General features: G+C 47.1%; 1 protein-coding gene across 23 annotated transcripts in view; it reads right to left on the bottom strand.

Moving 5' to 3' along the window:
* LOC105022906 (receptor-type tyrosine-protein phosphatase F) overlaps nucleotides 1–12567 on the bottom strand; it is a 205079-nt gene that overhangs the window by 58708 nt on the left and 133804 nt on the right. For 14 of the 23 annotated variants that reach the window (XM_034291382.1, XM_034291381.1, XM_029118703.2 and 11 more), the window contains exons 5-7: nucleotides 9003–9191; nucleotides 7834–7851; nucleotides 3833–3943 (exon numbers count right to left, since the gene is read on the bottom strand). In XM_034291382.1, the coding sequence (XP_034147273.1) occupies nucleotides 3833–3943; nucleotides 7834–7851; nucleotides 9003–9191 (318 nt within the window). The remainder of the gene's footprint in view (nucleotides 1–3832; nucleotides 3944–7833; nucleotides 7852–9002; nucleotides 9192–12567) is intronic. The other 9 variants (XM_034291384.1, XM_029118710.2, XM_029118707.2 and 6 more) reach the window with 1 other exon arrangement.

The following is a 12567-nucleotide window of genomic DNA, read 5'->3' as shown; positions in this document are numbered from 1 at the left end:
CTCCAGCACTGCACCACACCAGACTCTGGTTATCCAGTAAACACTATTAAGGGGATTTGGTGCTGATTTGGCATGCAGGTCCTAGTTTCTGCTGAGGCCTGTCCGACTTCTCCAATCACTTTAGCAGCTAAAGCCTCTCCAGCGTGAGGTGAAAGGGGGCTGTTTGTTGTCCTGTGAAGTCCCCCTCCAGCCAGGTAAGGACAGGGGGAGACTGAGGAGGGAAGGGGGGAGGTCTCACTGAGCCCTGTAGAACACAAATAATCCCCTGTGATCCGCTTTGTCCTGCCTGATACCCGTGTCCCTCAGCCTGACGGCCTTTCTATCAGCACCTGAATACGTGAACACACACGACGTAGGACAATGAGGAGCAGGCCTGGGGGTCAGGGGCCACTTAGAAGACATGATGTAATGGACATGGCGGGAGAGATAACAATGGGACCATATGGCCTCACACAGGAAGCAAACAATGAAAACAGTGCTGTAGAAATGACAGAGTACAGGACAACGTGGTGGTCAAACTGTGGGACAGACAATGTGTGTGTGGTGTGTGTGTGTGTGGGTAGGTTACACAAGGACATGTTGACAGGCTGGTGTCGCCGGGTTGGGAGGAGGTGTATGACTCAGACCAGGGATGCATGCGGGCAACTTGAAAGAGTTCCAGTATTGAAGAGAGCAGAGCAACATAGCAAAAGCCAGATAGGGGTCAGGGTGTGGTTCAGACCAGGGTGTAGCATTGACCTCTGGGTGCCTCAGAGGAGAAGGAATGGGGCAGAGGTCAAAGGGCGTCTGATCCCATTCATGTTGTCAAAAGTAGTAATAAAGGTGTCAGAAGTGTAAATGGACCAACCTTCCCTCTGGTCTGTGAGTTAGTAGAATGAAACGTTGTGATGAAGGACGTATGCAATGGAATGGAGAGAAGACAAAGGAGAAGAATGCAACAGAGAGGCTGACAAGTGACAACTCAAGTGAAACAGCATATCCTGTAACAGTTTCAATAAAGTGAAACAGACAGCATATAAGGTAAATGTTTCAGTACAGTAAAATAGACAGCATGTCCTATAACAGTTTCAGTACAGTGAAACAGACAGCATACAGTAAATGTTTCAGTGCAGTGAAACGGACAGCATAGCCTGTAACAGTTTCAGTACAGAGAAACAGACAGCATGTTCTGTAACAGTTTCAGTACAGAGAAACAGACAGCATGTTCTGTAACAGTTTCAGTACAGAGAAAGACAGCATGTTCTGTAACAGTTTCAGTACAGAGAAACAGACAGCATGTTCTGTAACAGTTTCAGTATAGAGAAACAGAGAGCATGTTCCATAACAGTTTCAGTACAGAGAAACAGACAGCATTTTCTGTTACAGTTTCAGTACAGGGAAACAGACAACATTTAAGGGAACAGTTTCAGTACAACGCAATGCAAGTTAAAACAAACAAAAGTGTTGAAGCCACTAAAAAGTTAGGTTGCATTGTCTGCCAAATTCCAGTGAAGCGTCAGCAACACAGCCGAACGACAGTTTATCACAGTTAGTTCAAATTATTCCACCAACTTTTTAGTGTCTATAACACCCAGAGAGAGAGAGAGAGACATCCAAAGCCAATGAGAAGGCAGTGTGAGGAAGACGTTAGAGGAGAGTGGTGGTGGCCCACTTCATCCTCGGTGACACGCTGACAAGTCCCCCTGTTGTTATGAGGGAGTGGAGACACCCCTCACTTAATACACCAGCAGGTGAAAAGTGAGCTGCTCACACAAACACCTACACACACACACACAAAAACAAACGTATGCACACACAGTTGAACATTTCACCGTAATGGAGTCTTCCTTCAAAGAGCAGTCACAAACACACGCGTAGTGGATGGATGACGAGGAGAAGGACGAGGAGAATGCGAAAATACAAACGTGGAGGAAAACCTGTCCATGAGCACCCTCTCTTCTGCTCTCTTTCTCTCTCTTCTCCTCTCACACCATCCCTCCCACCCTACACAGAAATGAGACATCATTCTCCACTACCTCTCAGATGTCATGATACGGGTGTTAGAATGTTATTCACCACTACCTGGAAAGAGGGATTGGATGAGGTCCATTTCAAAGAGGGATTGGATAAGGTCCATTTCAAAGAGGGATTGGATGAGGTCCATTTGCAATAGAGAGAAGTGCAACACATTCACAGACAGACTCTAAGCAACACATCTGATGAAGGACTGTCTGTCCATCTACAGGACCGGATGTGTTGAAAGTAGACATAGGACTGGTGGATAAGATGATGTGATACTGAACCATGATGGCTATACAACAAGGTCCTTACATAGAAATAGTCAATGTGGTATTAGGCTTAGAGGGACCGTCTGATTGGTTTAGCAGAGTACAAATGGTACCATAATATTCAGGGGGAGGTCTCTGTTTGTTCCTCACCTTTCCTCCTCATCAGAAAACATGTTATGTCTTTGGGTTTGAGACAAGACACAACAAGCCCCTACAGGCATTTTCCTGTCCCTTTATACCTCCTAGTGACAAAACCACATGCACCCAGACGCACGCGCGCACACGCACACGCACACGCACACAGTCACGGCCTCTAGTCTCCGATATATAGATGATGTAGTGATGAAAGTCTTCATCTGTCTGTCCCTGTGTTTCCATGTGTTCGTCTGTCTGACAGTCTCTCGGTCTATGTGTTGTCTGTCTGTCTCTGTGTGTCTGTGTCCACCTGTCTGTTAGTATTTCTGTCTGTCTATCCCCCTTCTCGTGATAACCCAGCAGGAACAAGCACAGAGTAAATCCACAGTGGCTGTCTCTGTTCTGCCTTCCAGAATAGTACATTATTAAAAGGTTACGCTTTGACTGATTCATAGCTCTCTCTTGTCTGTCTGTCTGTCTTCTCTGTTTGTCTGTGGACGTGTGTCTGACAACTCACTGTTGCTGGAGGTGGTGTGTGTGTGTGTACTATTGTGTGTGTATAGACTAGACTGTCTACCATGTAGGCTGAAGCACAAGCTGGAACTATGCCAGAGGTATTTAATTACCTTGATGGAAAAACACACCTCAAGTCAGCCATCATGCCAAGACACACAAACACAAACACACACTGACTCATTTGTTTTTCCTACTGTTCTATTGTTGGTATTTTAGGATTACTACCTCTCCCTTTATCCAAACAAACGGGAATAAAAACATCATTGTTGGATTGGAACAGTAGAAGTTTTGACTGAAAACGGAGAAGAGTAAGTAATTAGGGCCCATTTTCATCCAACCAGTCCTGTTTAAATGTGTTGTGTAATTACATGAGTCTGATGTGGAAGCTGAAGAGGTCAGTGACACAAACGTGTTCTCTCTCCTTCTCTGTTTATCTCCAGTCCTTAATACATTGTTATAGAGGGCAGCTTCCTCCTCGTCTCTCTATTTCATTACTTGAACCTCAGAAAGTCCCAGTGGCTTCTGACCTAGACACAACCCCAACCAACTAGAAACAGAGAGTCCAGATAAAAAGCCCTGGCATGTTTTCATAGTGGGAGGCAGAAAACGGTTTGTCTGCAGCTGTTTTGACAGAGCCAGCACCTGGTGGAGCTGGCAGAGAGCTGGAGAAAGGGTTAGGGTTAGTTCACATCAGTGGTATGGCAGAAACAACCCAGTTACAGAGACAGGGAGAAATAGAAAGACAGACTCACAGACAGACAGAAAGATAGACAGAAGCAGACACAGAGTCAGAGAGAGAGAGACTGAGAGACTGAGAGAAACTTGAGAATTTTGAATGCCATGACATTACTGTTTAGGTGAAGAGAAGATGGAGGGATGAATGGAGGGATGAATGTCTGCGGGGTCATCCTTACCTCGGACGTAGAGGTTGGCAGGGGCGGAGTACCGTGTTCCAGCGCTGTTCATGGCCACACACTCATACTTCCCCTGGTCCGACTCCTCACTGTTCTCAATCTGCAGGGCTCCTGTGTGGAAGGGGATCACATAATAAACCAGAGGATCATGGTAGTTGAAGTCAAAAGAGTAGGGGGCACTAGCATGAAGGTACGCACTGGGAGTGTATTCTTAGTATGGTACGGTATGTACAACTGTGGACTCTGGAACTGTGGACGAATTTACTTGAAAGTTCTGACTTTCTCTTTTTACTGTATGACCATTTCAGACATACCACACCATCTAGTCCGACTAATGAGTAAGTATTTTCACGTTGTTCCCCGGCTGACCACACAAGAAGTGTGATTATAATGTCAAAGGCTGAACAGAATGGCACAGGAGAGCAGGTCAGTGAGAGTAGCTCTGTGAGACCCCGTGCTTTGCCTTGATGAAGTGTAATGAATAGGGCGGTTGTTGGTATCTATGAATTAGCCTCTGACGCCGCCTCAGCCTTTAGCTGAATCTGCACGTTTGAGGGCACTGTAAGCTTTCCACAAGGCCGTCGTCCGTGACGCCGGGCCACTTCAGGTGAAAGAGCCAGCGATACATTCATGTCTAATGTCTCAGAGGTCAATTAATCACATCACCAAGATGTCATATTCACTTCTATAAAAAAAAGAAACGACGTGACAAAAAGCGTCACAATACAATACATCTCCATTGCTCGGCTTCAAGCCAGGGACAGCCTGGCCAGGCTACAGACACTAAGCCAGCGTAAGATATTCTATAACAACTGCAAGGGCAGCAGGATCTGGACAAGGCCTTATCATACAATCCAAAGCACAGTAAAGACCTATCTGCCTATTTTTGCGACCATCTGCTTTTTTCCGAACTGAGAAACGAATGAGACGGTGCTCAGAGGGAACTGCACTGTGTCGGGGCCCGCCATTGGCTGATAACGGCCAAATATGGAGATAGAAAACAGAGTCTCATCACCGGGTGGTTCTACGAGCAGGGGATGAGGTGCTGGTGAACTGGCAGGACGATGAGCTGAGATGAGGGGCTGATTCAACCGGTGACTCTTGTTAGTCAAACCACACAAACCGGCGTGCCCCGACCCGACACAGCTCCTACAGAATGCCACTCGATCGTGTATTTCACTCACCGGTTACTGATCCGAATCTGTTTCAGAACAGGCTGTTATTCACACTGACATCCAGGGGGTCAGGGTTAGTGTCGGCTGAACACCACAGGGTCTACAAATACACTGACATAGGATGGAACCACTCCGATATGAACGTCCATGTCTGAGCTCTGGGTACTGGCAGTAAGATGGGGAGTGGGGGGGTGGGGGGGTGATGACCTCTGAACTCCTTCGGGGGTTAAGTTCACCCTTCAGCATCGTTGCTGCAGCATGGTGCTCAGGAACTTCAACTCCCACAACCGCCCGTACGTCAAATGTATGCACAAACAGTTGATCCCGAGGACAAAGGTTGACAACGGATGTCAGGCAAGCGCAGTCCTCATTATCCAGACTGAACCATGATGGGGACCACAGTGTATGAGAAGGCCATGACTCCACTACTTAGTCCTGAACTCGGTGTTAGTTAATCAGGCTGACATCATGTCTAGGACAGACTAAAGGTTTCTGACAGTTCCACTGAAGTCAGCCTGAATAATATAATAACCTAATCATAATGATGTCCGAAGGGGACATATCGGCCTATGACTGCTGAGGTCTTGTTTGTTAACCAGGGTGACATTTTGTCTGGAACAACTGCTGCTGTCCTCTATCAGTCTATCACTCTCTCCCTTCGTGTTTTCCACTATGTCCCCACAAAGGGACAGGATATGTTAAGGCTTCTGTTCTGATTACCTGGCTGTTCCACAATAAAACAGGGTCTCTGGCTGTGTCCCAAATAAAGGGAGCTGGTTGAAGGTCATTCACTATTTAGGGAGCAGAGTGGCAGCTAAGAAGAAGTCGGGGTCTCAGATAGGGAAAGAGTCTGGTCATAACGCTGGGAACAGCACATAAACAGCCATTTCGGTTCATGACATCGACAGAGACTGCATGAAAGAGGCCACATGAGATAACAGTCAAGATACAACAAGTAAACATAAAAGTAATATTCCAATGACAGTAGACACAAAGCAGGATTGGAATGAGAAACAGACTGAGGTAAATTCAACAATGTAGATGTTGATACATTCGGAACACCAGAAATGCATTATGGGATGAATGTAGCCTAACAAACAGGTTCTGCACCAACCAAAGACAGTGTATGTGTGTGCGCGCGTACGCGCCCGTGTCTTCTCAAGGGACCATACCTCAGCATCACGCTGACCTGACAACTGCTTAAATATATATACCGTCTTCTTGTAATATCAGAACAGATTACAAACCTTGAACCTGGCGGCAACAAAGCTGCCTGCCGTCCACACATTTAGTGTGCTGACCTGACCTGCCTAGAAGGTCATCTGGTCGCTCTATCCACTAGGACAGCAGGATATGAATAGCCTTCAACCGCCGCTATCCCCTAGCAGTGTGTCACTAGCAGTAGGCCAGCCTTCCAGGACCCTGATTCAGCGAGCTATTCACCAAACCTCAGACCACCTCCATTACCTCTCCGTAAAGCTCTATCCACCCAGGAGACAGGGGCCGATTTCCATCTGAGGGCTGTTTTTGTGTCGGCTTCCATCTAAACCATCTCATACAGACACAGATTTATAGCTTATAAGCCAACCGCGGCACAGCTGATATGCAAATCACCCCAATTCAATTAAATTCGGGCATATTCCCTGATGGCACTCTTGGCCTTGAGTTTAAATAAAACCCTTCTCCGAGAGCCCAGGCAGAGTCTCAGGTGGAGGTTGGTCTCGTGTGGTTTAAACTGTGCTGAAGCTTATTCACAAAGAAAGCTAGCTACCAGCTTGGACTACCTAGTGCAGTGTTTCCCAATACATTTATCTGGAGTTCCCTGTTAAACTGATTGGGAAAGGTTGGTGTTCATTTGTTTGTTGAGGGAGACATACTTACAGTAAACAAAAGATGGGGTGAAAACTATGGGGACTGTAGACTGTGGGGACTATGGAGACTGGGGACTGTGGAGACTGGGGCCTGTGGAGACTGTAGGGTCTGGAGACTGTGGGGACTGTGGAGACTGGGGACTGTGGAGACTGGAGATTGGGGACTGTGGGGACTATGGAGACCGTGGAGACTGGGGACTGTGGAGACTGTGGGGTCTGGAGACTGTGGGGACTGTGGAGACTGGGGACTGGGGACTGTGGATACTGTGGGGTCTGGAGTCTGTGGAGACTCTGGAGACTGGAGACTGGGGACTGTGGATACTGTGGGGTCTGGAGTCTGTGGAGACTGTGGGGACTATGGAGACTGTGGGGTCTGGAGACTGTGGGGTCTGGAGACTGTGGGGACTGTGGGGACTGTGAGGTCTGGAGACTGTGGGGTCTGGAGACTGTGGGGACTGTGGGGACTATGGAGACTGTGGGGTCTGGAGACTGTGGGGTCTGGAGACTGTGGGGACTGTGGGGACTATGGAGACTGTGGGGTCTGGAGTCTGTGGAGACTGTGGGGACTATGGAGACTGTGGGGTCTGGAGACTGTGGAGACTGTGGGGACTGTGGGGACTATGGAGACTGTGGGGTCTGGAGTCTGTGGAGACTGTGGGGACTATGGAGACTGTGGGGTCTGGAGACTGTGGAGACTGTGGGGACTGTGGAGACTGTGGGGTCTGGAGACTGTGGAGACTGTGGGGACTGTGAGGTCTGGAGACTGTGGAGACTGTGGGGACTGTAGAGACTAGGTGGATTCTGGGGACAGGGGTGTCTAAAGCCTGAGGGTAGAGATGGTGTGTACGTGGTACAAGGTACGGAGAGGTGGAGCAAGAAAGAGGCTGACGCAGGTTGATGTGATGAAGTGACGGAGTGACAGTGTTCACCTTTACACTTTCCCCATCATCCTTACCTCTAATTGGTGCACCACCTAGTTGAAGGTAATTTGAATGACAACAAGATCGAAAGAAAGAGAGAGTTAGTAAAAGTAAAAGAGGCAAATAAATGAAATATAAAGGCAGGGTCAAATAGAAAGGAGCTGGACTTGTCCAAGTTAGAGGCAGTCACTCCGAGCGAGGGGTTAGTAAAGTAATGCAATACAGAACAATAGATCGGTCTGAGAGGAGGTTTGAGCATTGGCAGTTTAACTGGAAGGAGATTGAACAGTTGTGTAATGTAATAACACTATAACAGGACTGCAGAGCCAGTGTGTGTGTGTGTGTGTGTGTGTGTGTGTGTTCGTGTGTGTGTGTTACTCCTACTCATCAGCACTTTGCCATACCGCTTACATCCCAAATGGCACACTATTCCAACAATGTGCACTACATCTGACCAAAGCCCGATGGGACCAGGTTAAAACTAGTGCACTTTGTAGGGAAATGGGTGCCACCTGGGACACATGCCTGAAGTGGGAGACATTAATCGTTCTTACTTTCCCCTCACGATCACTGCTATGTTTATTTATATAATCTTATTAAATCATACCTGTTCCCAATCTGATCTGGGGTCAGGGCTAAAGCTGTTTATTCAGTTGGTCTTGTGAACAGAGGAAGCAGAGAGCTCTTTTAATTTATTATGTCAATGTGTGTGTGTGTGTGTGTGTTCCTCTCTGGCTGAATCTCTGTTAATGTGGTTCAGGCTAGAGTTACTGTCTACTCTGACAGGCTCTGTCCTAAATGACACCATGTGTCCTACTCTGTGCAATACAGTCCAGAACAGGGTTCCATTTGGGACGTGGCCTAACTCTCCTCATTTTAAGAAGGGCTTAGCTAAGCCTCTCTTGATGGAAAAGGGAACATACATTATTTCATTTTCAGCACTGCTGGAGATCACTTAATCATTTTCTTGCATTTTTTGGTTTGCAGAGTAAGACATTCATTTAATTTCTTCTAGCAAAAAAAAGAGAGTATAATTTATACGTTTTACAAACAGTGTATCGCAAATTCTGTCAGGTATGCTTCGTAATTTTGCTTCAGTGCATACTTGTGTAGCACTCATCAAGACACAATCTAAAAGAAAGCTGTTTCCTTCAGGTCTCTAAGTGGGACGGCCGTTATTCAGTGGGAGCCAGTTCAGCCCTACCTGAGCGGAGCTGTTTGATTCGTCCATTGCTGCTGGTGATGTCGACAGGGAGGAAGTCTTTGAACCAGGAGATCTCTGGGTCGGGGTTGCCGCTGGCAGCACACAGCATGGTGGCGGTACGGGTCCGCTCCACCACCTTCAGCTGGGGACCCATGTCGATGTTGGGGAACCCATGGGGAATCTGGTTCTCTGGGACGACAGAACCACAGACCATTAGCAACACGGTTCAGCATTAGGAATGTCATGGTGGGGTTTTACTGTGTCTGAGCTACTTCCTATTAAGACACATTTAAGAACAGGATTATATAAAACAATATTAAATGAACGTGCAAACCACACATCATTAATTTAGTTCAGACTTAGTTTAAATATTTCATAAAGCACAGAAAAAGACACAGACAGACCGAGGGACAGAGGGAAGAGACAGAGAGAAATGGCTTGTCTTACCACAGTCCCAGAGCCCTAACCACATAGACAAACATGTGAATAATCTAATGCCCAGCACAGCACTGGGAACCAGAGGCAGTCTGAGCCCTTCTCAATGCATCGCTCCAGCAAGAAATCCATTCAGCGGAGAGAGATCATTTGGGACAGCCGAGTGGTGTTATAAATTATGATTTCACTCGTTGTCGATCCCTGAATGTCTTTCACTGATGATGACTGTTACGCTGTTGGCCAAAAGCCTTGTGTTTATTTATTTATTATTTGTTGTTTTTACTAGCACATAGAAGGCCTTGAAGACGACTGATTATTAGGTTTTGGTTCTCAAATCATTCCTAGGCTCTTCAAGTGCAGACTTTCTTTCGGGCAAAGCGCGGCGTCTACGCTGATAAATCAATGACGAGGCGAGTACAAGTGAGGAGAATCGACAAGTGGGCCTAGTTAGTTACTCTTTCAGTGTTATCTGTCGGGTCTGTATGCCTCATAATGTGCCTTATGGTTTATATGTCTCCAGAGGTAGAAATCAATGGTCAGGGTGGTGGAGCAGGTTACAGTCAGAATAGAGGAAGGTGTTTGTGTCGCTGAATAGTTCTCTGAGAAAACACCCCTAACCCCAGGTCAAAATGTAGACTATAACTGGATTGCAAATAGCAGCAAAAAGCATTAAGAAACAGAAGTCTTAAGAATTTTAAAGACCAACAATGAAGAGGGAGCCTTCAGGCTCTCCACTAAGCCTCCTCTGGGCTCTTGTTGTCCCGCCCCTTTGGGGTGGTTTCCCATCCACACAGTCAAAACTCATTTTCAAAAAAACACCAGAAAACTCACCTTTTCATAGTGTACTTAAAATGGTTCCAGTTCCACCACCTCTGTCTGTTGTCTTTTGTTAACTTTTTAAGTATTATGATTATTTGTATGGTCTTCTTTCCTGTACTGACCTTTGCCAGTAACACAATCACTGATTAAGTGCTTGATTACAATGTGTAAGTCTCTCTGGATACAACAAGTCTCTCTGGATGTAACATGTAAATGTGAGCCTACACACCAAGACAGACGGACCCCTGTGATACTATACACCAAGACAGACAGACGCCTGTGAGCCTATTCACCAAGACAGACAGACGCCTGTGATACTATACACCAAGACAGAGGGACGCCTGTGAGCCTATACACCAAGACAGACGGACGCCTGTGAGCCTATACACCAAGACAGACAGACGCCTGTGAGCCTATTCACCAAGACAGACAGACGCCTGTGATACTATACACCAAGACAGAGGGACGCCTGTGAGCCTATACACCAAGACAGACGGACGCCTGTGATACTATACACCAAGACAGACGGACGCCTGTAAGCCTATTCACCAAGACAGACAGACGCCTGTGAGCCTATACACCAAGACAGACGGACGCCTGTGATACTATACACCAAGACAGACGGACGCCTGTGAGCCTATACATCAAGACAGACAGACGCCTGTGAGCCTATTCACCAAGACAGACGGACGCCTGTGAGCCTATACACCAAGACAGACGGACGCCTGTGATACTATACACCAAGACAGACGGACGCCTGTGAGCCTATTCACCAAGACAGACGGACGCCTGTGAGCCTATACACCAAGACAGACGGACGCCTGTGATACTATACACCAAGACAGACAGACGCCTGTGAGCCTATACACCAAGACAGACGGACGCCTGTGAGCCTATACACCAAGACAGACGCCTGTGAGTCTATACACCAAGACAGACGGACGCCTGTGGGATCTGCTGGTCCTGACAGAGATCACTGAAGTGGATGGGCTGACAGACAACTTTGGGATGAAAATAACAATGATTGTCTGGCAGATTATTTGCTTTATACACTACAGATAGTATTACAAGCACCTATTCCAAGGGTTATTCACACTCAATCCTGGCTGTTTCAATTTCAGTCTTGGAGGAGACCAACTGTGCCTATAAGAAAGGAGGCGTGCATAAGCAGTGATGTTTCCAAGTTAAACATCTTCAATGAGGCTTTAGTCCAGGCTTAAACATTGCTGATGAATAAAGACTGAAAGACTGAAAATGTTCTGCCTCCTACCGTGTTAAGCGACATTGAAACGGAATTCAAGAGAAAACACCAGTGGTCCCCTCTCTGCCTCTTCGCTCCTTCAACATTCTCCACCCTATTTGCTGATAGGGCCCAGTATAGTGAATAAGCTGATGCAATGGGCCATGTAGGAACCTCTGGTGATTTAACCTGTTTCTCAGGTTCTGTTTATGTATGGCCTGTAAGGCAACACTACTGAGACGTTGGCCGACAAGTGTGGTGCATAACAGAAGGCCAAAATAACACAGCAGTGCTGCAGTCGGGTTGAGGACAAGTCCTGGTGGAGGAGCGGACGCTAGACAGACCGGAAGCCGGCAGGTTCTGACCGGGGGCCGCGTCCAAATGTGTGCGTGTCGGGAGGATGAAGAAATCCGTGGCCCCAGACCTCAACACCAGGCTAGAAGGCCGGCCCAGGAGACCAGGGTGTCGTATCGATGTGTTCCCTGGCTGTGCAGGGCTCTATTCATTAGGCCACTCAACCAGGCAACACAACCCTCGAGGGAAATCCTTTTTCCCAATGAAAACAATAGTTTTTATTGACCAAATGGAATCTTTCCGGTTCCTGGTCAATCCTTTTCAGGTGGCGCTGTTTCAGTTGTCAGCGCATGAAGAGGAGTAGGACAAACATAGAGCTTCCTCTGTCAGTTCAGTAACTGACTACCGGCGATTGGCAACCAGAAATCCCTTTTATCATGCTACTGAGAATGTATTATTCCAGCTGCGGGGGAGCTGACAGTACTAGTGGGTAGCAGCAAAGTTCTTCATACGGTCCACCCGATTAGGGAAAATGGATTTAACAACTCCTGGGTCCACACACATGCAGGTGTTGGGTGGGCGGTGTGAACTGGACTGTGTGCATGGGTGTGTGTGTGTGTGTGTTTGTGTGTGTGTGAGAGACATGGCAGTCAGCAGATAGAAACCAAGGAAGTAGTGTCATTTGGAGAGAGAGCCATGTCGAGAGAGACAGAAGTGAAGATATTTGTTGGATTGTTTCCATAAAAACCACCACATAGACAATGTAGGCTGATATCT

This window comes from Esox lucius, chromosome 3, assembly GCF_011004845.1.
Source record: "Esox lucius isolate fEsoLuc1 chromosome 3, fEsoLuc1.pri, whole genome shotgun sequence".
In the NCBI taxonomy this organism is placed as follows: domain Eukaryota; kingdom Metazoa; phylum Chordata; class Actinopteri; order Esociformes; family Esocidae; genus Esox; species Esox lucius.
The sequence above is the reverse complement of the archived record's forward strand: the minus strand, read 5'-3'. Positions and strand labels throughout refer to the sequence as shown.